The 25,638-nt window shown below is 38.4% G+C and overlaps 1 protein-coding gene across 5 annotated transcripts in view; it reads left to right on the top strand.

The window, feature by feature from the left end:
- The window catches only part of atp11a (ATPase phospholipid transporting 11A), a 62,179-nt gene extending 36,541 nt beyond the window's left edge, over nucleotides 1-25,638 (top strand). The window contains exons 12-31 of one of the 5 annotated variants that reach the window (XM_056771296.1): nucleotides 335-532; nucleotides 980-1,159; nucleotides 2,297-2,463; nucleotides 2,554-2,625; nucleotides 3,196-3,269; nucleotides 4,176-4,279; nucleotides 4,911-5,092; nucleotides 9,602-9,853; nucleotides 9,923-10,103; nucleotides 10,519-10,621; nucleotides 10,744-10,889; nucleotides 12,210-12,269; nucleotides 12,373-12,500; nucleotides 13,449-13,584; nucleotides 14,067-14,090; nucleotides 16,501-16,566; nucleotides 16,661-16,764; nucleotides 17,422-17,587; nucleotides 19,571-19,670; nucleotides 21,219-21,355. In XM_056771296.1, the coding sequence (XP_056627274.1) occupies nucleotides 335-532; nucleotides 980-1,159; nucleotides 2,297-2,463; nucleotides 2,554-2,625; nucleotides 3,196-3,269; nucleotides 4,176-4,279; nucleotides 4,911-5,092; nucleotides 9,602-9,853; nucleotides 9,923-10,103; nucleotides 10,519-10,621; nucleotides 10,744-10,889; nucleotides 12,210-12,269; nucleotides 12,373-12,500; nucleotides 13,449-13,584; nucleotides 14,067-14,090; nucleotides 16,501-16,566; nucleotides 16,661-16,764; nucleotides 17,422-17,587; nucleotides 19,571-19,660 (2,433 nt within the window). In that variant the 3' untranslated portion in view covers nucleotides 19,661-19,670; nucleotides 21,219-21,355. Of the gene's footprint in view, nucleotides 1-334; nucleotides 533-979; nucleotides 1,160-2,296; nucleotides 2,464-2,553; nucleotides 2,626-3,195; nucleotides 3,270-4,175; nucleotides 4,280-4,910; nucleotides 5,093-9,601; nucleotides 9,854-9,922; nucleotides 10,104-10,518; nucleotides 10,622-10,743; nucleotides 10,890-12,209; nucleotides 12,270-12,372; nucleotides 12,501-13,448; nucleotides 13,585-14,066; nucleotides 14,091-16,500; nucleotides 16,567-16,660; nucleotides 16,765-17,421; nucleotides 17,588-19,103; nucleotides 19,197-19,570; nucleotides 19,671-21,218 lie in introns of all 5 variants that reach the window. The other 4 variants (XM_056771307.1, XM_056771278.1, XM_056771317.1 and 1 more) reach the window with 4 other exon arrangements.

The following is a 25,638-nucleotide window of genomic DNA, read 5'->3' as shown; positions in this document are numbered from 1 at the left end:
GATTGCATTTCTATCGAGAAATTAGTATTGTAGTTTTGAAATATGTGATTGGTTATTGCAAGACACTCTCTGTGTATAATTCAAATATAATTTGGTTACACTGCCTATGAAGCCTGTCTGCCTCCGTTCACACATGCTATTTTTAAACATTGATGCTATTTGTAACCACAACGATGCAAGCTTTTTTTTTTTAAAGAAGTCAATTGTGAACACGGCCTAAGTCTGTTTTATTTTCTAACGATGATTTTATTTATTAGTTGAATATTCGTGAACCAGAATATAAAAATGTTTTTCTCAAAATGCAAATGTAAGTCATATTCTCATTTCCCTTCAGTTAATTCGGGCGTTTACAGATTTCCTGGCCTATATGGTTCTGTTCAACTACATCATTCCCGTGTCCATGTACGTGACCGTGGAGATGCAGAAGTTTCTAGGCTCTTATTTCATCCAGTGGGATGATGACATGTTCGATGAGGAGATCGGAGAGAGGCCGCTGGTCAATACATCAGATCTGAATGAAGAACTCGGACAGGTAGGAAACCTCTTCAGCCCAAAACTTTTGAGACGTGTCCAAATGTAATTAGATGCAAGATTGTTATGAAACATTTAGGTTAACTTAAATCAAATCAAATATTGGCCTAAATTTTATTGGAAAAACTTTAAATGGAAAAAAAGTGCTACCTCAGACTGAAATAAGTTAAGATAAGACACCAAAATGATTGCCTGAACAAAAACTAAACTAAAACTGATACTGCAATAAAAGAAGTTAAACGTATAAACCCAAATAAAAATACATCAAAATATGTCAACGTGTGATTGTATGTAATGAGTGTCTGTGTGTGTTTTAATGTAATGTAGTTTTGTAATATCAATATGTGATGTTTGTTAATATGTGACCAATTGGGATGTGTGTCGATACGGGTTTATGATTAGATGTGATATGTGCTATTCTATTAAATCTCTATGTTGTCTGTTACAGGTGGAATACGTCTTCACAGACAAAACTGGAACTCTGACTGAAAATAACATGGAGTTGAAGGAATGTTGTGTTGATGGACATGTTTACGTGCCGCATGCCATCTGTAATGGGCAGATCTTACCCGGGGCAGTGGGCATGGACATGGACATGATCGACTCCTCTCCAGGTGTAGATGGAAAGGTGAGCTACTAAATGCTGTTCCCCACAATATTAGTTGTAGAGCTGTATAAATAGTAATATACTTATATGTAAATGCATATTCCCAACCAACTACTTAAACCGACCATTATAGACTGTTTCATCAGCCGCGCAGACCTGGACTGCAGTTAACTTCCGGTGTGTGTTTGTTTATCTGTCTGGCTAGTGTCTAATAATATTTTTTTGTATAAAATTTTGTTGTATTTTAATTTTATTAAATAAAAAATTGTTTAACGCATCCTATAGTTGTGTCGCATTTAAAGAAACCATATGGGACATCTAGCGTTGAGCTTGGTATCGCAGTCTTAATTCAAAATATTGGATAGACTAGTTTAGCCAAATAACCGTTCTTTCGGTTTATTTTGCTTGTCATGAGGAATAATCTACAGGCCCTCTATTATTCGTGAATGTTTACCGGGATTTACGGCCCGATTCACATTTCGCTTTTCTGCCAGGATATTCGTTATTTTATATGTAGATGCGGGGCAGGCGTGCTAATCGGGGGCGACACTGTCGCGATGCACATGTGGTGCATTTTTCTAGGCGCATCGTGTCAAGATGGAAATAGTTAAACTTTTCGGAGTGCCGTGCAAGCACCACAGGGTTTCGAAGAGAGAAAGAGGCGCGGCTCGCGTGTTCCCCAAGGTTTTAGATGGCAAATGTGAATCAGACCTAAGGGGAGTCTTGTTGCTTTGAAACTGTCTATAATTTCATACACGAAACGCGAAATGCTATGTTTGTAAAGTGTGATTTCCTTATCGTACTTAAAACTTGTTTTGATATTTTGTTATATAATGCAATAACTTGTAAACATTGTATGTAAGTGTCCATGTACTTTTGGAAATACAGTGCATGTTGACTCTACAATTGTGAGACAGCATTTTGCAGACAATGAGAGGATGAATGAGTTTCATTACACACATCCATCACATTAACATGCAGACTACTGTAGTATTTTAGCTGGGGATCGGTGAGGTGATGGATGGATTCTCACTTCATCTTTGCGCTCAGACTAACGTGACAAATGAATTCAGTAGATTAGCTATAAAAGTCCACAAAAGAATTTGTCAACTTGAATTGTACGCTCAATTTTAAAACTCCCATCGTGTGTGTCATCAGGAGCGTGAGGAGCTGTTTTTCCGGGCTCTATGTCTGTGTCACACAGTTCAGGTGAAAGAAGAGGAGACGGTGGACGGCATCAAAAGAGGGATCCATCAAGGCAAATCCACCTCCTCCTACATCTCTTCTTCTCCGGATGAGGTGGCGCTGGTGGAGGGCATGCAGAGGTGAGACACTTGCATACAGGCTCACGAACATCTACAGATAGACGTATTTTCAGCTCGAAAATATCTCAAAAAGCTCTCTCGCCTGCTTAGGTTGGGCTTCACTTATCTTCGACTGAAGGACAGTCACATGGAGATCCTTAACAGAGAGGATGAGATGGAAAGGTGAGCCATCTGGAAAACAGCGTGACGCCGATGACCAACAGGAAGCTGCTGGTGTTAGGAAGTCTCTTTTTAGTCTGCTCCCCGTCAACCTGAGAAAAGAGCTTTACCCACAATCCCACTTTCCTGAATACCAAAGCTGTTATATTACTGTGTGATTGGATTTTTCTTGTCTCGCTATACGTTTTTGCAAAGTGTGGCGTGAAAAAGGGGAAGTTCAGCAGTGAACCGGGTTTATGAAGTATTTACTCAGCGGGTTATCAAAATAATAGTACATTTTAGACCCCCTGTTTGTCTTATGATCAGCTGAATTACGAAAGGACAGGTGTTTGTGTGTAGTGTAGAATAGAAAGAGTTTGTGTGTTTGTGTGTGTGCCCTCAGAGGACAAGGACTTTGCCATAATTAGTGCAGTTACACACTGTCCTACAAATGAGAACACAAGGTTCTGTCTGTAATAAAGAAATCCCACAGGAACTCTTTTATATGTGTGGTTATGTGCAGTACAGCTTGTAGAACAATTAACCTTTTGATTTATCATCGTTTTATTTACACAACTGTGTTTATGCGTTTAGATTCGAACTGCTGGAGGTGTTGAACTTTGATTCTGTGAGGAGGAGAATGAGCGTAATCGTGAGATCAAGCACAGGTAAGATGAATAATCCCCTTGACCCAGTTCGTGTTAGCCTATCCCACTCATTACAAATGCGATGCATTCATTTTGGAAATAAAAATAAACATATTTACTTTACCTCAAGTAGCGAATCATCTTTGCCTTTGAGGACGAGAAATGGAGATTTTGTCACATTTAGCTTCTGGGAATAGTTTCGACCCCAAAGTATTTTACAGACACTGACTATTTCCCATTCCAGTTGAATGTTTCGGAGTCACCGTGTGTGTCCGAATGGAAGGTCCGTTTAATGCAACTGGGTCATTGTGTTACTAGCATACAAATGAGAGATGGATTTAGACATCTGTACGATTCTTGAATACGTACGGTCACGTACCAATTGACTGAACGGATATTAATCTTTTTATTTGAAAACCTCATTTTCAAGCATAACTAATATGCTAATTTAAAGTCAATGTGAAGCGGCGTTCATGACCCGTTTTGACCCGAAAATGTGGTGTGGAACGTGATCTTATTTGCTGAGAACTGATTGGCTGGTGAAAAGTGGACGTTACATACCAGAAGGGAAAAAAGCCACTTGAGAGGAAGGAAGGGGTTAAAAAAAGTCAAATTAGTTGAAAACTAACTTGATACATGATACAGGTTGATACATGTTTATAGAGACAAGAGACATTAACAGACAATCAAAATGCATTCATATTTAAAAGGCTTACATACTTAAAATGTTAAACGCCAGCATTTTAGCTTCCAAGACTAAACGTAACGTTTAATAACGTTATAATAACATCATAATAATGTTTTAATGGTTATTGTTACATTTGTCTTTATAGTTATCGTTTCATGAATGAATATCCAAATCGTATCAATCTTATCATTTGAATGTTTATAATCGTTTATAATTTTATAATTGTTTGTTTGTTTTAGGAGAGTACTACATGTTCTGTAAAGGTGCAGATTCCTCTATTTTCCCACGAGTGGTTTCTGGGAAGGTGGAGCAGGTCAGAGCGCGGGTAGAGCACAACGCTGTGGTGAGCAGAAACAGGAAACATCTTCATCTTCTTTCCTATTTTAGCGGTGCTATTTATAGGCGACAAAAGCACCTTGGCGAAGAATAAAGATCTTCTGTTTGAGCAACTTTCGTTCATTTAATGAGGTTAGGTGTGAAACTATTTCAAGAAAGTACCTGAAGGTTGTTGAGAGAGCGAGGGAAAGAATGTGAAACAAAAGGACAATGTCTTTTTTTTATGTGTTTTTAAAGTGCGGCCCATCCCTGATCTCATTAGCTTTGATTAGAGGAGCGATCGTTAAAAACAAGCGTCATTAGTTTAAGACGTTCGGTCTCCTGTTTTTCTGTGTGTAATCGAATGAATATGACACAGGTCATATATCAGACAGTGTACGCTGGAAAATAATATAATGTGGGGCATGAGGAATGAAGATCTGTTGTGGATCTGGGTCAGGGATGACATCACTTTGGAAAAGGAGCCCGGACCGACCGTAAAGGTGTTTTATTTACAGTAAGAACGGGTCAGAATAAGTCAGAATTTAAATCTAAAGCTAGTGTTCGGATAAATAATGAATTCTGGTGATGGAAAGCTCGTTTTGAAAATGAATGTACCTGGTACACTCATAGCATTGTTACACCTGTTTCTCCTATAGGAGGGTTTGCGGACTCTCTGTGTGGCGTATAAGAAGCTGAGTCAAGTGGAGTATGAAGACGTGTGCCGTCTCCTCAACTGTGCTAAACTGGCTCTGCAGGATCGCGACAAGAAACTGGCTGAAGCTTATGATGTCATCGAGAAAGATTTCATCCTACTGGGAGCCACAGCTGTTGAGGACAGGTGAGTGATCATTTCTAGACAATCTGAAATCATGGCCAAAAGCGAAATTATTTCAAAATAATTATGTTTAAAAAATACCTTAAACTTTAGTGTTCTGGGTGTTTAGTGGTCCTTTTATACCATACACCTCATTTTTGATGGTTTATCTGAACCTAAAGGCCCGGGTATAGTCTACTTTCCGCGTCTGTTTCACGCACAAGCCTGCACAGCTTCTTGTGCAAACTCAAGTGTGAATGGACGAGTTCGACACATGCGCAGTACGTCATCTAGTGTATTTGGCCAATTGAACTTTTTCTTGCGTGTGCTATGCTGTTGTCGGTTCCGTAAGTCTGCGGATGGGGCGGGGGAACCACCGCTTACCCTCCTGATGACGAAAATGACATCATGTGGGCGGCGCGCAGATTATACTTTGGGTTTAAGGGGGCATTAAAAGCAAATATTGAACAAATATGCCACCGTGGATATTTTGTATCTGATTGATCACAAACTTTTGTTTTCAATGTTCTATTAAAGCGCATTTTTCTGTTCTGTTTTCCGTTCTGTTTCTGCATCAGATCTTTAAAAACACTTTCATTCATGTTTTTAAATGATGAACCAAACCTTAGCAAAGCTCAGTGACCAGTTTTATATGAAGCAAGAACTATGCATCCCATGAGGCTTTGTGAATAACGGAATTTAATTAAAAACGGCACAACAATGTAGAATGAAACGATTGTATGTTTGGTTATGTGTACTGTACCTTTTCAGTTACTCTGTGGAGAAATGAATGGGTTTTGTACTCTTCTAAGCAGAATGTACTGGCTACAATCCAAAATTGAAGTGAAGGTCACTGAGTTTCTGTACAGTTGCTTGCTAGTAGATAGATGTTATTACTTGACTACAGTATCCAACTGTATCAGAGTTCTGTGTTCAACTCTGGCATCTCTAGTGTTGCTGTAAATCCCCAGGTTTAATAGAAAATAAAATGAATTGAATTTTCGAGAGTTCTTACAATCAGTGAAATCTGCTGTATATGCAGATGACCCATCAACCAATGCCACGATACAATGCATCCAGAGAGTGGTTGACAACAGCCCGTAACATCCCAATGACTATATTGAAGCGTTACGGGCCCGTTTTCTCACACAAATGCATTCTGGGTAATCGTTAATCGCACGGCCAATCAATAGAGTCCATCCGTCAGGCATCGGTGTCGCCTGATAACAAGCAGCTAACGCAATTAGAGCCCTCTTGAATCAATCAATGGGCCGGCACACCGCACTGATGAAGTACTGTTGTGCCTCGTGGACTTACGGACTTTACAAATAAACACATCAATCGTTGTCGGCCGCTTTAATGAAAATGACGGGGTAAAGGAATTGAGATTACTGGAGGGGAACTCATTTTGTCAGGCGTTGTTGATTTGTAATCAGTAGCCTGTATGAAGAAGCCTATTGTTAAATTCGTAGGGTCACTCTGAATCACACGCTTTTATTAAATTGACTAAAAAGCTAATTTGATTAGAAGGATCATTGACCGACTGAATAAATAAATAAGAAATAAATTAAACACTATATTCCTATGTAGGGCGGAGTTTGATTTTATTTATTGGCAACTGATTGGCTCGTGAAAATAATAAAATCATGAAACTGTCATTTTTGTTATTATATTATTATAAAACAGGAATTGATTGTGTAAAGTAGAATAAATTAAATAAATGAATGAAACAGTATATTCGTTTAGAACAAAATTTTAGGTTGGGGTTTCATTTTATTTGTTGGCAACTGATTTTGTAACAGAATGAGGACAAACTTGAGGGTGTATAGAAATGATTGGCCGAGGTATCAGGCCATATTTATTTGCTGCTAAATATCAGGTTTAGCGCTAGCATAAAACATTTCCACATGTGAGACCCTTATGACATCACTCGAAAAGAGAAATTGTTTTCAAAGATGAGAAAAATACAAATCGAGTCAAAATTATAAAGCGTTTTTTTTTTTTTTAATCCTGCTCATAAAGAAGAGAAATGTATCAAATGTATAAACACATTTTTTTTTTTTCTCTTTCGTCATCTGTTTAAACATAACACATAAGGTTACTTTACCTACTTTCTGTACGTGTTTTTAAGTTACAAGACGTCAAATTCCCTGACATCTTAACTTTATGCTAATGCTGTTTTGACACCAAACGTGATTTGAACTATTTGCATGAATAAATTACATTAAAAGTCAATGCAGAGATGCAACACAAATGAGGCGCATTGACTGTCAATTGAGTCTTCCGCACAAGTGGAAAAATTGACATGAAGAGCTCATTGACACCCACTAATCCTGAGAACAATAAAGAACGAGGAATGATGTGAACAGCACAACAACTATTATTATAAGTTAAGTGTTGGAAATTGTTGTAAGGGGAGGAGTTTGGGATTTATTTTACACCCAAAAAGTTACAACTTTAAGAGAATGTTAGAATTGAACTCAAGTAAATTGTTTTAGGGTAAAATCCACTTCATGTTACTAGAATGATTAATAGGGAGTGTAATAGAGCATCTTGCCGCTTGTTCCCGGGAGTCTTTGTGAGAATGTCACTTCCTGCGTGGCTGGGTTGTGAGCGAGGTGCAGTGGGGGGTGGAGTCTTAATTATCTGGCAGCAGTATGGCACTGTGAATCCTGACCGCCAGGCTGCTTAATTACTGAGTGAAGTGGGCCGAGACATTACACTGCGGTATAAGACCTCTCCACCATCCAGACGTGCAGAGCATCGGCCATTAACTTTCATTCCAGCACTGCGTACTGAATAAAAGAAAGCTTCTTCTTGTACTTCTTGCGCTGAGCCCTTATAGTAGAGACCTGTTCACTTTGTACTTTCTTAAATTATCTTTCATAAAGCACTGTCTACAAAAAAATGATGTGGTACTTTTTGATATAATATTAATACACAGTCAGATGTGGCCTTAGTAACCGTGACATTAGACTTTTAATGACTTAAAATTATACTTGTAATATGAATTTAATACAGGAATACTGGGAGAATATGTACGAAAATAATAATTTTAACAAGAGTATAATAGTATGACAAATAAAACCATTGTGTCTTAAATCACCCTTTAAGATTCAACTACTATTACTACTGCTGCTGCTACAAATAATAATTCAAGGTAAATAATTATTGAATTGTAGGTGAATAATAAAGGTTAATCATTTTCTATTATTGATATTTATTATTTTACCTTTATTATGAAATTATAGGTAAATAATAGTAATACTAATTATTATTTACATTTTTTAAATTTACTTAAATACCATGCTCTTCTCACATATATATTGAAGTCTATAATATACAAGAAACTACATTAAAAGCATTATGTATATTGTACTATTTCATATTTTTATTATTACACGGCTGGTTGGAAGGCTGGATTCTGATTGGCCAGTCGCCACATTTGCAGGTTTGTTAATCCCAGATAACAACCTCTCAAAACTAATAACACATGGTAACGCGGATGCAGCAAATCATGTTCATAGGTTTTTTATACAAATAAAATATACATATATATGACATTATATTAACAAATTTCCTGCTAGTGACAGTTGAACGTAATTTCTTACTTAAAAAGCGATAGTAAATGTTCTTTTCCACGCGGAAGGTCAGCATTCGGTATGAGCTAATATAATATTTCAAATTCTCATTTCATGTCCAGTTTTGCTCATGTGGCAAGTAGCCGTGTAATAAGCAGGATAATGTACAAGCAGCTAGCTGTTATGGCAAAATAAGCCCCTTCAGTGTGATCACGCTCTCGGAGCTTATTTCCCAGATAGCAACAGGCTGCCTGTACATTACCCCTTACTTAAATACTGTTAATTATTTTTTACATGTTTTTCAGTATACAGTTCTATATACAATTTTTCAATGTGTCTCTGAAACAAAGAAAATTATTTGTTTAAAATTAATTTAACAACAAAAACCATAATAATTACAACAACATGTAACAGGCAGCCGGTTGTTATCGCAGAAATAAACCCCGGCAGTGTGATCATAACCCGATGCTAAGCGAGCCGTGTAATAAAAACATACATTAAAGAAAAAAAAATGCTAAAATTTTACTTTAAAATAAATAAATAGGTAACACTTCAGTATAGGAGGCAATTCTCACTATTAACTAGTTGTTTTTAGCATGCTTATTATTGGCATATTGGCTCTTATTAGTAATCATAAAGCACATATTCTGCATAACCATACTCTACCTCCCTAAATCTATCCAATACCTAAACATCAACTACCTTACTAACTATTAATGAGCACCAAATTAAGAGTTTATTGGGGGAAAATTCATGGATAATGGTTTGTTAACAACGAGAATAGCCCCCTATACTGAAGAGTGACCAATAAATCATATGCATTTTATAGATTCAAATGTTCAATTCATCCAAACAATTTTGAATATTCTGGGCACACGAACATTGTCACATTGATTTGCATTCAAACCGTAACACTAGTTTTAACATTTTCTTGTGTCATTTTCTAAATAAGGTTGCAGGACAAAGCGGCCGACACAATCGAGTCCCTGCACAAGGCCGGTATGAAGGTATGGGTCCTCACAGGGGACAAAATGGAAACTGCAGCAGCAACATGCTACGCTAGCAAGCTATTCCACCGCAGTACACAGATCCTGGAACTGACAACCAAGAGGACAGAAGAGCAGAGCCTTCATGACGTTCTGTTCGACCTGAGCAGAACTGTCTTACGACAGCATGGCAGTATGACCAGAGACACGTTCTCAGGGTGCGTGTAGTGAAACGTAAACATTGGCACGCAGCACACACACATCTTCACACATGTTTTTGTCCTCAGACTCTCTGGCGATTGCCAGGACTACGGTCTGATAATCGACGGGGCGACGCTGTCTGCCATCCTGAAGCCGAATCAGGAAGGCAACAGGAATGGAGGAAACTATAAGGAGATTTTCCTGGAAATCTGCAGGAACTGCAGCGCCGTACTGTGTTGTCGTATGGCACCCTTACAGAAAGCACAGGTAATACAGCACTTCAGCCCCAGGAATGTTCCTGTTCTAAAGTGGTATTCTTTAGACAGTTTATGAAAAAATGATCTTGCAAGTTTATTCATTTAATAGCAGTGAAGTGCAACCACCGTTTTGGTTGAATTTGATTTAAACAACACTGATCTATTTCTCCTTTACAGCACACTAAAGCTGTCAATCACATTCTCAGGCCGCTGAGAAAACCAGAGACCGTAAAGTCAAGGAGTGACAGAACTGATAGTGTTACAAGACAATTATTGAGTTCTCTGTAACCAAAGCAAGCGCAGTAAAATCCTGCTAAATGTGCTAAAAAGCCAAATATCATGAATGATGCGGGAGATCAGGCATACATCAAACAAAAACAGTCTCTGTTATGATCTGACCTGTGGTAATGAAACTGTTTTTTCAGATTGTGAAGATGATAAAAACATCAAAGGAGCATCCCATCACGCTAGCCATCGGAGACGGAGCCAATGATGTCAGCATGATCCTGGAGGCCCACGTCGGCATAGGTGAATTCACGCTCGCATTCACAATCAAATTGACTTCACTCACTGTTTGTAAAGCTTGTCCAAACTGAATTTGTCAAGTGAAACCATGTTTGGTTGTGTATTGACTGGTTTTCTCCCTCTAGGAATTATGGGTAAAGAGGGCCGTCAGGCGGCCCGTAACAGTGACTATGCAATTACCAAGTTCAAACATCTGAAGAAGATGCTGCTGGTTCACGGGCACTACTATTACATCAGAATCGCTGAGCTGGTCCAGTACTTCTTCTATAAGGTAAAATATGTCTTATAAAAAGATTACAAAAAAAGTTTCTTTTTGAAGTGAAGATGACCTCTCTATTGCAGTTACAGTTGTTACAGTTTTCACGTTGTCTTTTAAATGGATCAGATTTTCTGTCATTGTTTTATGACGCAATAGTTTGCATAAAATGCTATTTTTTGGCTTTGAATGTTTTCACTGCTATACACTAGGGGGCGCTTTTAATCACTTCTGAAAGAGTACAACAGCTAAAGATCCAAAAACAATTACTAATACTGCACAAAAACAAATATTGTTCTGATAATTGTGCTTAATTTGACTTTGACTAGTCTTTGACTAAAACACAGTTTTCTCCTTTTGATGGAAAAGTTGTATTTTTGAAGAAACCTACTCGCATTGAAGTGTGGAAAAAAACAGATACCGTACGTCTGAAATCGCCTACTTCCTTACTATATAGTAGGCGAAAATGAGTCATGACTAGTATGTCCGAAACCTCAGTATGCACTAGAAAGTAGGCGAGAAATACCCGGATGGTCTACTGCGTCCGCCGAGATTTGAGAGTGTGCATCAGATAGTTACTTCTCTATCCCATGATGCCACGGGAGCTGAGCAACAGTTAAATTGAATCAAATAAAAATAGCGGAAAAATTAAAAGTGGGTGTCCTGTCGATAGGTAGGTACATCCTTTAAATCAGTACATACTGTCATAGTAATCGGTTTCGGACGCAGCGAAGGACTTTTCTACTGAGACTCCATTCTTTACACAAAACTTTAATGGCTCCCCTTATTCTTCTGTGAAAATGGTCAAAGATTCTGGGACTGGCTGGCAACTTTTTCAAATACGCTGACAGGAAAAGCAGTAGTTCTCCTAAAAATTATGTCTGTTTTTTAGTTTGTTCACGCACCCTCATCTATCTTCCATTGAACACAAAAAGAGAAAGAGAGTTTGTGACTGACAGCCTCGGTCACCACTTACTTCCATTGAATAGGAAATGATCATATCAGCATTCTTGAGAATATCTCCGAAGATACGCGTAAAGAAAGTCAGACAGGTTCAGAACAGCATGAATAAAAGAAAACTGAAGCAACCCTTTAGGAAAACCTGGCAAAATAGCCTGTCACAAGCTTAATAGGCCGACTCCAAATCACATTTCCTGTGGCTGTGAACACAGGAAAAAAGCCTAATTTGTATACATGTTATTGTTTTCCCAGGAGTTGCCATCTTGTTGAAAATGCAACGCGGAGTTTATTTTTAGCCACCAAATTCACACCCACACGTTTTCTGTTGTGTTAAGATCATCAGGTACTGAAGATTTGTTTGTTTCTTCTCCACAGAATGTGTGCTTTATTTTTCCTCAGTTTCTCTATCAGTTCTTCTGTGGCTTCTCTCAGCAGGTAACCGCATCCTATTTCCTATTACAGTAAATTTGGTACATTCTGTCCTTGAATTGCTCGACCGTTTTTGTTTATTTGTATAATCGGTTTTGTCCCTCCGCAGCCGCTCTATGACACCGCATATCTGACCCTGTACAACATCAGCTTTACGTCATTACCCATCCTCCTCTACAGTCTGATGGAGCAGCACATCAACATGGACATCCTCAAACGAGATCCGTCTCTGTACAGGTGAGTACGGCTCAGGTGGCCGTACGTAAAATTAATTGTTCAATAAATGATAATGATCCAAATATTTGTTGTTTGGAACGACAGGGGAAATGATGCAGAAAGTTGCTTTTGGGGTGAACTACTGCTTTAAGTGGGAGTTTAGAATAGGGTTAGAGTTTGTTATTTAGGGATCATGAATGACGTGTTCGAGGGAAGTATTTCTGGAAAGCACGTTCACAATCTTCTTTTTTCGGGTTCCTCACTGAGACAGTTGACAATTTCCTGTCCACACGCTGGCTATTTATACCGGCATCATCCTGGTTTTCACATGAAGGGTGTCTCGCTCTGACACACAAAACTTTAATGTTTGATGTCCTGAGATTTAATGTCAAAATTGATTTCACAAGTCACTTTACTTGTGTAGTTTGCTGTACAATTTCTTTCGGACCAAAGAAGTCTAATGTCCCGACTCTCTCTCTTGACGCCCCTTCTCTCTCTCTCTTGCTCGCCCCCCTCTCTCTTTCTATCTCTGTATTTGCTGCTTTAATCATTTTTTGTGACATCAAGCCTCCAGGTTGTCTCACTTCATCACAAACACGCTCCCAAATACAACTCAGCAGTAATTGGTTAGTTTCACCAGCCTTTGAAAAACATATTCACGCAGACCCACTTACACAAAACTCAATTTTCACTCACGGAAGTAGTGCAACAACAGCTTCCTATTTTCTCAGAAAATGGCTTGACGCAGCATTTTGTCCTCCTGTTCCTCCGTATTGCTTCTTTAATACAAATACAAAATCTCTGACACAGAACACTTGTTGCAATGCATCCATTTTCAGTGGATAAGAGCTGATGTAGTGTTTCTTTGTGTATCTTTCTTAATTTTTGGTCGTAAGACCGGGGTGTTTCTTCACACTTTTAATTGACATCCTTCATTCATTTTAGTTTTTTTGTTTTTTTATCTTGTAGAGATATTGCGAAGAACTCTCTACTGAGGTGGCCCACCTTCATCTACTGGACATTTCTGGGACTCTTTGACGCCACGGTCTTCTTCTTCGGTGCTTTCTTCTTATTTGACAACGCAACCTTCACCAGCAACGGACAGGTCGGACCTCTTTACACATAGTTTGTCTGTGTGTGTTTTTTGAGCGGCTTAACAGCAGCTGTGCTGTTTTTTGCCTGTAGTTCGTTTTTTCTCAATGACACGAAGCAGATTGAATTTGTGGCTAAATAAGGTGGAGCTTTTGTTTGAAGTCATTACAGGTGCCTCTCCATTCATTTATGCGACACAAAGCATGCTGGGTAATCAGTCAGACCAGACATCTTTCTCTGTGCCATTAAGTTAAATCATAGTAACCTTTTTGGATTGCTTTTTTGCCTGTTTGATTTACTTTCTTAAGTTAAAACATCCTAATTTTTTCTTTACTTTCTTACTCCTTTCCCCCTCCCTACCTCTCCTTGTTTATCTTTGCTTTTCTCTCTCTATCTCAATCGGTCTCTTTCTGTATCTCTCTTTCTCCTCCGCCTCCACTTTTCTTACCTTGCCCTTTGGCTTTTCTTTTTTTCTGCTTCTCTTCCTTTCCTCAGCTAATGGCCACCAACACACAGATGGTAAGCCTGCCCCTATCTGTTTCATCCTGTTTTTTGTTTAAGTTTCACTGTTGTCCTCCTCAGCCCCTCGCCCTAAACCCCGCCCCCACTCGCATAGTGTCTACTAACCGTTCAATCGCCATCATAGTTTTCAAACAGAGCCGATGCCTACCGTGGCACGGGCCGGCCGGTGTAGGTATAGAGTAGTGACCCCTGTTCATCGTCCTCCGTCTATCATCTTGTGTTCGATTAGGAGTTTGTGTGTTCGTCCTGTGTGTCACGTCGCAGAGAGATGTTGTCATGCCCATCTCCATCGGCCTGTAGGATTCACATCCATCATCACATGACTCAATGCAAGGGCCAATGAGCAAGCACTATTTCACTTCCTGCAGCTGTAATAAGGAAGTTCCTAAGACTCCTAGGAATAACTGTTTAAAGGGACAGTTCCTCTAAAGTTGAGATTTCTAGTAAAACAAAAGTGTTGTTATCATTCAACCGCCTTCATGGTAATCCAACATGGTAACGTCTTTTTCTGGGGAAGAAAATGGGATTTTTAAATGAATGTTGACGATGTTTTATCAATACAATGAAAGTGAATGGGGACTAGGGGCTTTCAGATGTGAATTTAGTCAAAATAGCAGAAAAGTGTCCATAATACTCCTAGTCCATACTCACAAGTATTTTAATCACCATATGACAGCTAGAGAAGTAGTCGTTGATATTTTTCTGTGAAGGTGGTGTTCAACCTATCAATGACGTCATAGACGTTCGCGGGGCCTGGTGTGAAGAACAGTTGTAATTTCAGTAAAAAGGGTGTTTTCAGTTCTGACACTTACAGGATGTTTCGCTTGAATACGATTCCCTCTTATATAACAAAAACTTGTGTCAAAATTGAGGTCTTAATTCATCGCCCCTTTAAAGACCAAATGACCGTTTATTAAGGGATGGATGGAAATTTAAAGCATGCAGTTAATATATTAATAATAAAAAAATTGTCTATACAATGAAAGTGAATAGAGAATGTCAGAACAGAATAAAAGTAGTCGATAATACTACCTTGTATTTTAGGCACCATGTGACCGCTTTTATTTTAGGGATAGACAGAAGTTTAAGCCGTTCATTTAATAGATTGGGGCTCTTTACCAGAATGGTGATATACTGTTTTAGTCTGTACAATGAAAGTGACTGGAGACTAGAAGCTGTCGAACTCCAAATATGTCAAAACACCCTAAAACTAGTCCATACTTCTCCCAAGTATTTTGAAGACCATATGACATCTTTATGTGAAGGATATGTGAAGGACATAAAAATTCCATATATTCAATGTTACTCCTGGCTATTGTTTGTTTAGTAACTTTATTCCAACATTTATGACTAAATCAGAGAAAGAAAATATTTAGTGGAGCTTTAGTGTTTTCACTCATCTGAAACAGCCTTAGGGTGAGTAAATGATAACAGAATAAGCATTTTTTGCTGAACTGTCCCTTTAAAAAATGACGAGACTGAACACCAAACAGTGCACTTTTCCTCTTGTTTTAAACCCAAATAGTAAATCCTGTTTATTGTTGAAACATTTAGCGATATCCTTCAATGTCATTTGCCCTTGACACGGTTACAAACACTAAATTTCATTCCGTTGGCTCACCAAGGTAAGTTAACATCTGTTGTGTGTCCCTGTACTTGTTTTGCTTTTGAAACTGCCAATTCATCAACATAACGTTGACCAAAACCATTCAGTATCATACAGTCCTACTTGTGCTTTGCTGTGACACTTTCATTTTGATTCATGCTTTACAGATCCGGGCACAGATTCATTGATTTATAAAAAGCTCCTAGTGTCCTCGCAGACAGAAGAAGAGATATCCATTGTGTCCAAATTCAGACGCTTGCCAGCATTGTAAACAATGAGGGAACAAATCTCTTAAAAGAGACACATAGAGGCTTACCGCACCCAAACAGAGCTTTATTGGGCCCGGACGGCAATACCGAAGCCATTATAGCGTTTTAAAAGTCTATCTTGCCTCAGTATTTATTTATGAGGCTTTTATGGGCTTAGTATAAAATGGACATGACATCACCGAGTCTTCCAGACCTCGTTCCTAATCTCACTAAAACAAGATGCAGAAGAGCTTCTTTTACAGCAGCGATAAAATATTGATACAATGCTACGGTTCAAGAGTTTTCTTCAGAATCTTTCACAGTAAAGAAACATTTAAAGATTTCCTCAGGCATATGATATATTACACAAGGCATATACTACACAACACTACGGTTTAGGTTGACAACAACTTACAGCAGTCTGAGAGGTTAATATGTGAGCAGACTTTTATACTTTTAATGCATTAATATGCAAAACCCGGGAACATGAGAGATGTCTGTTTGTGCATCTGTGTCAATCTCTTTCTGCCTTTTCAATATTTCTCTGTTCCAGATGTTTGGAAACTGGACATTCGGAACGCTCGTGTTCACGGTCCTCGTGTTCACGGTTACGTTAAAGGTACGTTCACTGTTGCAAAGACCATCGTACAGATGTGTTATGGTTTTGGTGAATGTTAATGGATGTCGTCTTCATCTCTTACTATGTGCTGTAGCTTGCCTTGGACACACATTACTGGACGTGGATCAACCATTTTGTCATATGGGGCTCACTGCTTTTCTATGTCATCTTCTCACTCCTGTGGGGAGGCATCATTTGGTACGGTCCACACCACTGTGCACTTTATATGAACACACTTGTAGATGTTTATTTTGTATATACATTGACACTGATGTCTATATATGCATTGCAGAAAGATTCTGAAAGACCATAAACGTTGACATATTTTGATACAAATGTTATATTTTGTTTAGTTTTATTTAGTTTTGTTTTGTAACATTCATAAATTAGTGTTATGGCAATGATATTTCAAGCATTTTTAGAACAACACCAACACAGAAGCAATAAAACGGATTAAAATAAAACGATAATTAAAAGTCAAAAATGTCAAAATAAAAGTCTTTGTGAAACCTGAACGTAAAACATGACAGTATCCTAATTGCACAGAACTAAAAGTCAACTTTACCGTTTTTACTTAGTTTGGCAATATGACTTTTTTTAACAAAGATGTTTTTTATCCCATTTTTATCGTCAGTATGCAGAGTAAGTTTAATTCATTTTGATTTCAATATTTAAAACTTTAAGTCTGAGTCCATTTAAATGTAGCAATAATAAATGGTTAAGGCGTGACAAGAAATAAGAGTTAAAATAATTTTTTTTATGTGACCTACTGTATAACAAAAGCAAAGTTAGCTTAACACAAAAGGTACCCATAATTCATACCCATAATGTATCTGTCTCTTGTTTATTCTCCAGGCCTTTCCTAAACTATCAGAGAATGTACTACGTGTTCATGCAGATGTTGTCGAGCGGTCCGGCGTGGCTCAGTATAATTCTGCTGATCATAGTCAGTCTGTTGCCAGATGTGCTGAAGAAAGTGTTTTGCAGAGCCATGTGGCCCACCACCACAGAGAAAATACAGGTACAATTTCTACACACACATATGCATTTAGATAACACAACATGGTAAACTTTTATGAACCTGTTACATTGCAATTCAGTCACAGAGAAATGTCATATGCAATGAACCTTTGGGTAGACACCAAAGTAATTTGACCACAGTTAAACCGATAGACAATCCAAAGCACCGACCAATTGGAGTCTATCTTGATCATGATGTGTTACTTCTCGAAAGAAAAAAATGTGTTTTAAAAAAACTTGTCTTAATCAGGTCGAAAGTTGTTAATATTTGAAATAACAATACTAACTGCTCTTTAGATTTACACTTGCGTCGGACTGGTTCCCAGTGTGTTTGATGTAAGTGTATTCTGATTCATGGTTCACTTCATCTGTAGATTCTTCTCTACATTGGATGACTAAATGGAATTCAATTGTCAACTCTGTGATGTAATGCATACTCTGTGTATTTTATTGTCAACATACATGGTATGTCAACATACTATGTTAGGAAAAATTTCGTAAAGAAATTTTGTGTGTGCAATGAACTGCTTTACCACTGACCTAACCTGTGTGATCTTTTCCCTCACCTGTTTTCCTTGATGTGGAAACAATGTTTCAGGGCTGTAATGTTAACATGAAACAAGCATTCATAACTATTTCCATACGTAACGTCAAGTATTTTAAGGTCAAAAAGGATATTTTACAAGAAAAATGTGGGGAGTGGCTTTATTTTTCATCAGGAAGGGATTGTGAAAAGTGGGCGTTGTGTTGGTGTTGTCATCTAAAGAGTAAAGTACTAGCAAAAGAAATGTTTAGATTTCAAGGTACACTTTCCACTGCTGTGTCGGAGGAGTTTAACGATATATTAGCATTTTGCGGGATTTTTTTACAATAATTCTATTAGTTGAGCTGGAAACACACTTTCAATAATTTGACTATGACACGTGACTGTGTTTTAATGTTTAATTTAAAACTCATAAGTTTCTTATGAGTTTAGTTTTCTCTTTATTCTGCTCTTAATTTAAATGTTATGTTTACATCGGTTTGAATTTGTTTTATTTCTATTAATTTATCTTTTGTTTCATTAGTTTATTTTCAAGTGAAAGACCTATGAATTTTTATTTATTTATTTACACACAGAAGGTTCAGTCAAATATTAAATGTTGTCAATTATATAAGAAGCTACAGTATATGTAAAAAAATGTTTTAATTGTTAAGCTCCATGCAAGCTCCTAACGTGGAAAAATCTTGTTTATTTTTCCGATTCGTAAGTTGAATACAACCCTACTCAATTGTGCTTTCGTGTTGACGTTAAGCTCTAACTGTATACTTTTAGTATACAATACTGTGAAAACAACACTTACAAACTTTTTAACACATAAAATTCCACAGAAAGCATCTTACAGCTACAATAACCTCCGAGCTGTTCCTCTTTTCTGTTTCTCCCTCCACCTCTCTGTTTCTCTCCTCTGATGCTTGGCCTTGACCCTTGACCTTTCCTCTCCTGTGCGTGTTTAACCCGTGACCCGTGGTAACAGCAGACAAAGCGTCGGTGTCTCACTGCTGAGCAGTCCACCATCTTTATGCTGTCTCAGACCTCCAGCAGTGTCAGTTTCTGAACTGAGCCGGAGGTGAACGTCTCTCTCTCTCTCTCTCTCTCTCTCTCTCTCTTTGCATGTGTGTGTGAGTATCAGACACAGCAGGGTAATGACTGTTTATTTACGTGTGAGATGTATTATCGGCAAAGCATTAATCGGAGTCAAAAGCTTACCCTGTGGTGTCTCGGTTTATGTTTTATACGCCTTGTTGTTTTCCATGTTTGCATGCATGAAACGTGCATGTTTATGTCTGTTTATGTATTTTATGTTGCAGGTATTGAAAATGCATATTTTTAACTTTTTAATGTACGGTCCTAAGGTATGCACACTGGTCTAGTGCTCCATTTTTCAGTCTGTATGTGTATGTGTGTTTATGTGTGTGTGTGTACACATGTGATGTTTCACAGAGAATGAGGGCTGACAGGATCTTTGACAGGGTTGAAGCGCACAGTCATGACTCGCTGCTTGATGGGGTTCAGAACTCAACCGAGGCCTAGCGGCTCGATGGTAAAGAGCAAGACTAATGCCAGCGAAAAATTTATCCAATCTCAAGTTAACCGGAGCTCTGGAGTTCTCAGATCAACCGTGCCGTTTTGGATTAAGATGATCTGAGAAATCCAGAATCCTGTTTATAATCTGGATGGGCTCCTTCCAGTCGAAACCCGCTGGATTAATCATCTTCGTGCACTTGTGTGGGTCTGTTGTTTGCCGTGACTTGCACTGTGTTTCAGGTTGTGTTTGGGTTGTGGTTTGGGGTGTGCAGTGTGTGCAGCTATCAGGACACGGAGACGCATACAAACAGTTTTGCATCTAACACTCATGCATGAGTTTCAGATTGAGTTCAGAGAAGTGACAATTTTGTAATATTTCTGTATATGTCTGTACAGTATGTCCTAGAAGATGCTTTTGACCCCTTTTTAGGTGTTTTTGGGTGAATCTCATGAAAGCCATCCAGCAACATGTGCGGGCTATATTTTGCCCTGAAATCCAAAGAAATGATCAATTAAATGCAAAACTGTAAAGGTCCTGTAGTATAGTTTCTCTGTTTTTTGATAGATATCATTTCTTGTCTTTATTTTAAAACGTGATTTTGTAATTGCAACTTGACCTGGCTGTGACCTGGACATGCTTACATGAGATTTACCTGATACAACATTCAGCAATTTCTTTAAGACAGAGCTTCCCAAACTTTAGAGGGGTACAACCCTCCAAAAACATACGACAAGCTTCAAGACACCAATATTCTTTTTTATTGACAGTAAAAATATAACCGGTCCCTTTAAATAATCGACAAAACCAGTTTTTCCATACAAAAAGACAATGTAGTGTACTATAATATTTACTATAGTAAACTGTGGCAAAATTACTAGATACTACATTGGTTTCAAGCATTACTATCATAAACATAAGAATTTACTACAGTTTATCCTTTTATTATATATTCTTCCCATTTATTATAGTTAATATTACAGAATACTATAGTATACTACAGTATTTGTTCATGTGGGCTAACACAAAATGTTTGAATCATTCTGGTGAATTGAGAGAGTAATAAATAAATCGTACTTGTAATCCATGACAATGTAAACTATTTACAAATGACATGTGTAAGTGAAGCCACATAATCTGTTGTTTTATTTTTATATTTTATTAAGTTACTTATAGATTGAATGTATAATATTTTACTTAATTATTAATAATTTATTAATTAGCTAGTCTTGGCCTCTTGCAATACCACTACAGCCCACTGGGGGGCGGCAGCTCACAGTTTGGGAAGCACTTCTCAGAGAAGTTAATTCTTAATCACTAAAAGCTTGAGTTCTGTTCAAGGTGTCAAATCTGTCTTCTAGGATTTTGTTTCGTGATTTCAGGCTTTTTATACATTCTTTTGCAAACGCATGTGATGATCGTGTGATTGATGTCGTTGTGCATTGTTACGTTTTGATTGCGCTGCTTCTTGCTGGGGCTTTCGGAAGCGTGTCGTCTCCGCTGCATCTTTATCACCTGTAGTGTATGAGCAGATAATTCATCTCTTTAACATTTTATTTTCTCCAGAACGCTGACAAGCTGTACATGGGCCACCTGTCTGAGTTCACCCCCCTCTCCTCCCTCCACGCACCATCCGCGCGGAAACACAACAGGCACGGCGAGCAGAGCCAGAACCACACCCACCGCAGGTCTGACTCATCCCGTCCCAAAAAACTGATGTACGCCTACTTGGGGGGCAGACGCGACTACCGCACCTTCAGCTCTTTCCTGCGAATAGGAGAAAACCCGAGATTTTCCGGGGCAGCTTACGCCTTCACTGCACCAGGGCCTGAGACCTCCGTGTGACTTCAAAAAAAACACAAAAAAAAAGTTGGTTCAGTCTAGAAATATAACACAACTATTTACATGATTCGCAAGCCATGTAGACTATTTTTAAAACAATCTCGACCTGTTACCAATGCTTTGTCTAAAGCATCAAACGCACGCTTGAGAGCTAGCGATGCTGCGTGTTAATTCGTGGACTGGAGGAAGGCCAACCAGAAGAGTGTGGCGTACTGTGCTAAGCAGCCTCGGGACCTCTTTACCTTGTTTTCCTGATGTGTGTTGAGTGGATACCCTTTGCACTTTTATGTCTTTGCCCGTCCCACGTCTTAATCCTTAATGTGAGAAATTACTCTACGGGGCCCAGTAGCATAACGCTTCCCCTCTCCAACACTCCCATCACAAAATATAAATGTGTGGATGACAGTTAAAATGGCCTTGGATGCTCTCAAAACTGACCGTCCTGTTTGTTTTTTGTCTTTGTTGTCTCCCCTCCCCTTTCTCTGCTTCTTTTTTCTCGTCCAACCTCTTTTATAGAACAAACTGGTTTTGCTTTTGCGCAAACCTGTTATTGAGGAACGCACCGTAGGCTACGGTTATCACTTCGTAAGTGGCCAAAGCCGGCCCTTTCCTTCGCTACGCTGTCTTAGACGTAGATGTGTAAGCCTTTGTTGGAACCATTGCATAACTGGACTGTGATTATCGTTTGCCCTTTAACTTTACGAATTATGTGTCATCGCGCACATGTTCCAAAGTTGTCATGACAACCAGTTACTATACAGTACGTGTTTGCTGCTTGATGTTTAGCTTTAATTGTACAACCCCGCCCCTCTAATTGAATATCGCTATAGTTTTTAGTATAGAACGAGAAATGCGATGCAAGATAGCTAAGCGTGACTGTTCTGCCTTAACGCTGCTTGATGTCTCCCATCCTGTACGTCAGAGTTCGGAACCAAAGGTGAAATACGGAGTATAATAATGTGTGCTTTTGTTGCCTTACGCTTAGAGAAATGTAGAAAACGCGTCCGGCATTAGTAGACGAATCCCACCACACTGCCTTAAGTTGACGTCGCACCAGCGGACAATGAAAACGGTTAAATGTTCAGCAGCGTTCAACATCTTCCAGTGCCAGCAGCCCAGCCCAGGGCTCCGGACGAATTCGCTGACAAAGTTGTCGGACGATGACGTTTTTAAATTCATTGCCTTTGTGTGCCCAATAAAATCAGTATGTGTGTATTTTCATGAATGTACCGTCCTATTTGACTGTTGTCAAAGCATGTTGCCTGTATTCTCGATGGAGCCCTGCGCTGAGTTGTTAGTAGGCTATGGTAGCTTTCAGCGCATTATTAATTCATCATCATCTGATGAAGTCCGATGCGATTAGCCCGATTAGCCCCGCGCATACAACTCATTAAACTAACAGCCTCGGCAAGGTCAGCATCACAGATGGCCTGTCTGTACTATCCCCAGCAGTTTGTTTTGGAGAAACGTCTCATTTCTAGCGTGCAGGATGCAGGATTTGATCTTAGTGCCTCACGACCTGACGACTTAAATATGATTTTCATTTCATACAAAGAATCTTGTCTCAGAGACTTGTTTGATTTAGCTCCATTTGTCCTGTAAATTCACGTTCGCATTCGATTTGAATTGAATTCGAATCCAAAACTTTTCACTGTTGCATTGTAATACTGACATGGACCTAAATCAAAAAAAAAAAACACTCAGGAGTTTGTCTGCATGACTCCATCGCTGCTGTCCTTCACATTCCATGCATGTCTTTTTCTCTGTCTCTTTTTTTGCTTTCCCGGAGCTGTTTCATTTCATCTCCTTCATTCAATCCATCATTCGGTTCTCACGTGGCCAGTCGTCCTTTACCCCATTTTAATCATCATCCATGGCAGAGTCGCAATGAAAAAGAGAGAGAGGAGGTTTGTGATGTCAAAGACTATCAGAACCGCCGTTTTGATAGGTACTCCAAGAGTGAGCAGGTGTCTTCCGGTGCATCGTAACCTCAGCGTATACGTGTTCAGAATTCTCGGACGCTCGGCATACGCATATGTCTTAAAGAATGATGTAATAGGTGTAGTTGATCAGGGGTGGAAGTGTAATTTATGATGTCATGTTCATATACTGTAGTCACAATATTACAGAATGTCCTTTCACACGCACGCGTTTTATCGATGAGTATATTGATGTTAAGGTTTACAAAGGCAAAGTGGACGAACGAACAACAAGACGAACATTTCGACAACTTCATTTGTGGTCGAAACGTGTATAACATTACTCATTGAATGTAAAAAAATCACTGTTTGATTAGTTACTCTGGTCTGAAATGTGCATGTCCTGTGATGTTGTAGTAATGGACCAACCACTCAGCTTTATCAAGCGTTGACTTACGTCATTTTAGCTGCGTCTCAATTCAGTTAAAAAACATTATAAAATTCATTTATATTAAGTCGTTAGCAAGATTTTCTGAAATGAAACCTGGTATAATACAACTCGATGGTGTATATGCGACCTCTGGAGGACGCATCCTTCGAATTGAGACGCACAGCTATTGTGATTTTAAAGCACTGTTTTACTGCCCCTTATAATTTTTGTCCAAGTAATATGACGCAGAAATATGATATAAAAAATACTAACCAATGCTGTCAAATCTAAAACAAAAATTGAATGTGCTTGTATTTAGATTGAATCATGTTATGTTGTTACAACCCAGTCTCACAGGAATTCGTAAAATTGTCACGAAACTTAAATCTATTAATTCGAATTCATCAACACGAATTCCTATTTTTCTGTGTCACTCAGCACAACCTACCACGAAATTTTTCATTACACAGACCGCGTGTGTATGTACATTTATATATGTATAACCTGATACCAAAAGAAGTCGCAAATACTTTAGGAGATGTCTATCCAACACCTAACCTCAACTCAAACCCTAAAACCACAGCCGCAAAGGCTAATTTAGCTAAAAATGCTAGTTTCACCACGTGGCAAAGCAATGATAAATAGCTCCCCCAACCCCGCCCCTAAACCTGACGTCACAGGAGAAAAGTCATATCGTAACAAAACATACGAATAAGATCGTAGGAAATAGGAGTTCACACGAATGAGCCACCTTGTAAAATAGGTATAAATTCCCATCAGGTTGTGTTGATATATATTTATACATATGAAAGATATCGCGTATTAAAGTATTTTGATGGAAAAATCGTGCTGGGTGAAACGCAAAAAAAGGCAGGAATTCGTGTGGATGAGCACGAATTCATAGATTACGTTTCGTAACAACTTCACGAATTCCCGTGAGACTGTATTTAAGTTAGTCTGTAATATAATAGAGATTGCTCCACTGTATTTATATTTTTGTTTCGCGTTATACTGTATTTTCCATATTTGTTCGATATCACTGTAGCTTTGTGGCTTTCTGAATGTAACACAAAGTGAAGAAAGCCACTTTTGGGAAAGTTAATTTGGGAAGCCGCGAACGACGACCATTTAAAAACTACCATCTCTGGTGGTTTAAGAACAAATATCCCCTTCACAAATGTTTCCTTTTATTTCTGACAAACTTTTATTTTGAATCAGAGCTATTTTTTTGTAACGCAGGAGTCATTTGAACACTGAACGCTGGCTGGGTCAGGGGTGCGTTCTGAAACACTTCTCTAATCTGTATCTTTTAAGAAAAGGCCGTATGAAATAGGTATTTTGTATATCTCGTGAAAACTGTCTTTTTTGCTACTTTTGTATCTAGAAGATGAAGAGAACTACTTACTGTTACAGAATCCGAATGTTACTGTTGAGTTTTTAAACAACCAAATAGGAGAAATTGACTTGAGTAAAGGTGAAGGTTCAAGACAATAGCTTTAACTGTTTGTTATTTGTCTGGCTGATATGAAATATGTTATTGAAAGGACGTGCATGGTCATTGCTCATATGGACATTGAAAAGACATGAAATATAGTCTTTGTTTTAAATTAAGCAGGTGTGACCAAATATTCGACTAGATGCTATAACTGAAGGCTTTATGACTACTAGCAGAGCTTTAATCTGTGCCAGCCTGTTAAGATTAACACATTATCTGTTGCTTTTCGTTGTTTCATCTGCACAAAGCGTGAAATTGATCATAAACTTATTATATAGATATATATATATATATATATAT

This window comes from Triplophysa dalaica, chromosome 2, assembly GCF_015846415.1.
Source record: "Triplophysa dalaica isolate WHDGS20190420 chromosome 2, ASM1584641v1, whole genome shotgun sequence".
Lineage (NCBI taxonomy): Eukaryota > Metazoa > Chordata > Actinopteri > Cypriniformes > Nemacheilidae > Triplophysa > Triplophysa dalaica.
The sequence above is the reverse complement of the archived record's forward strand: the minus strand, read 5'-3'. Positions and strand labels throughout refer to the sequence as shown.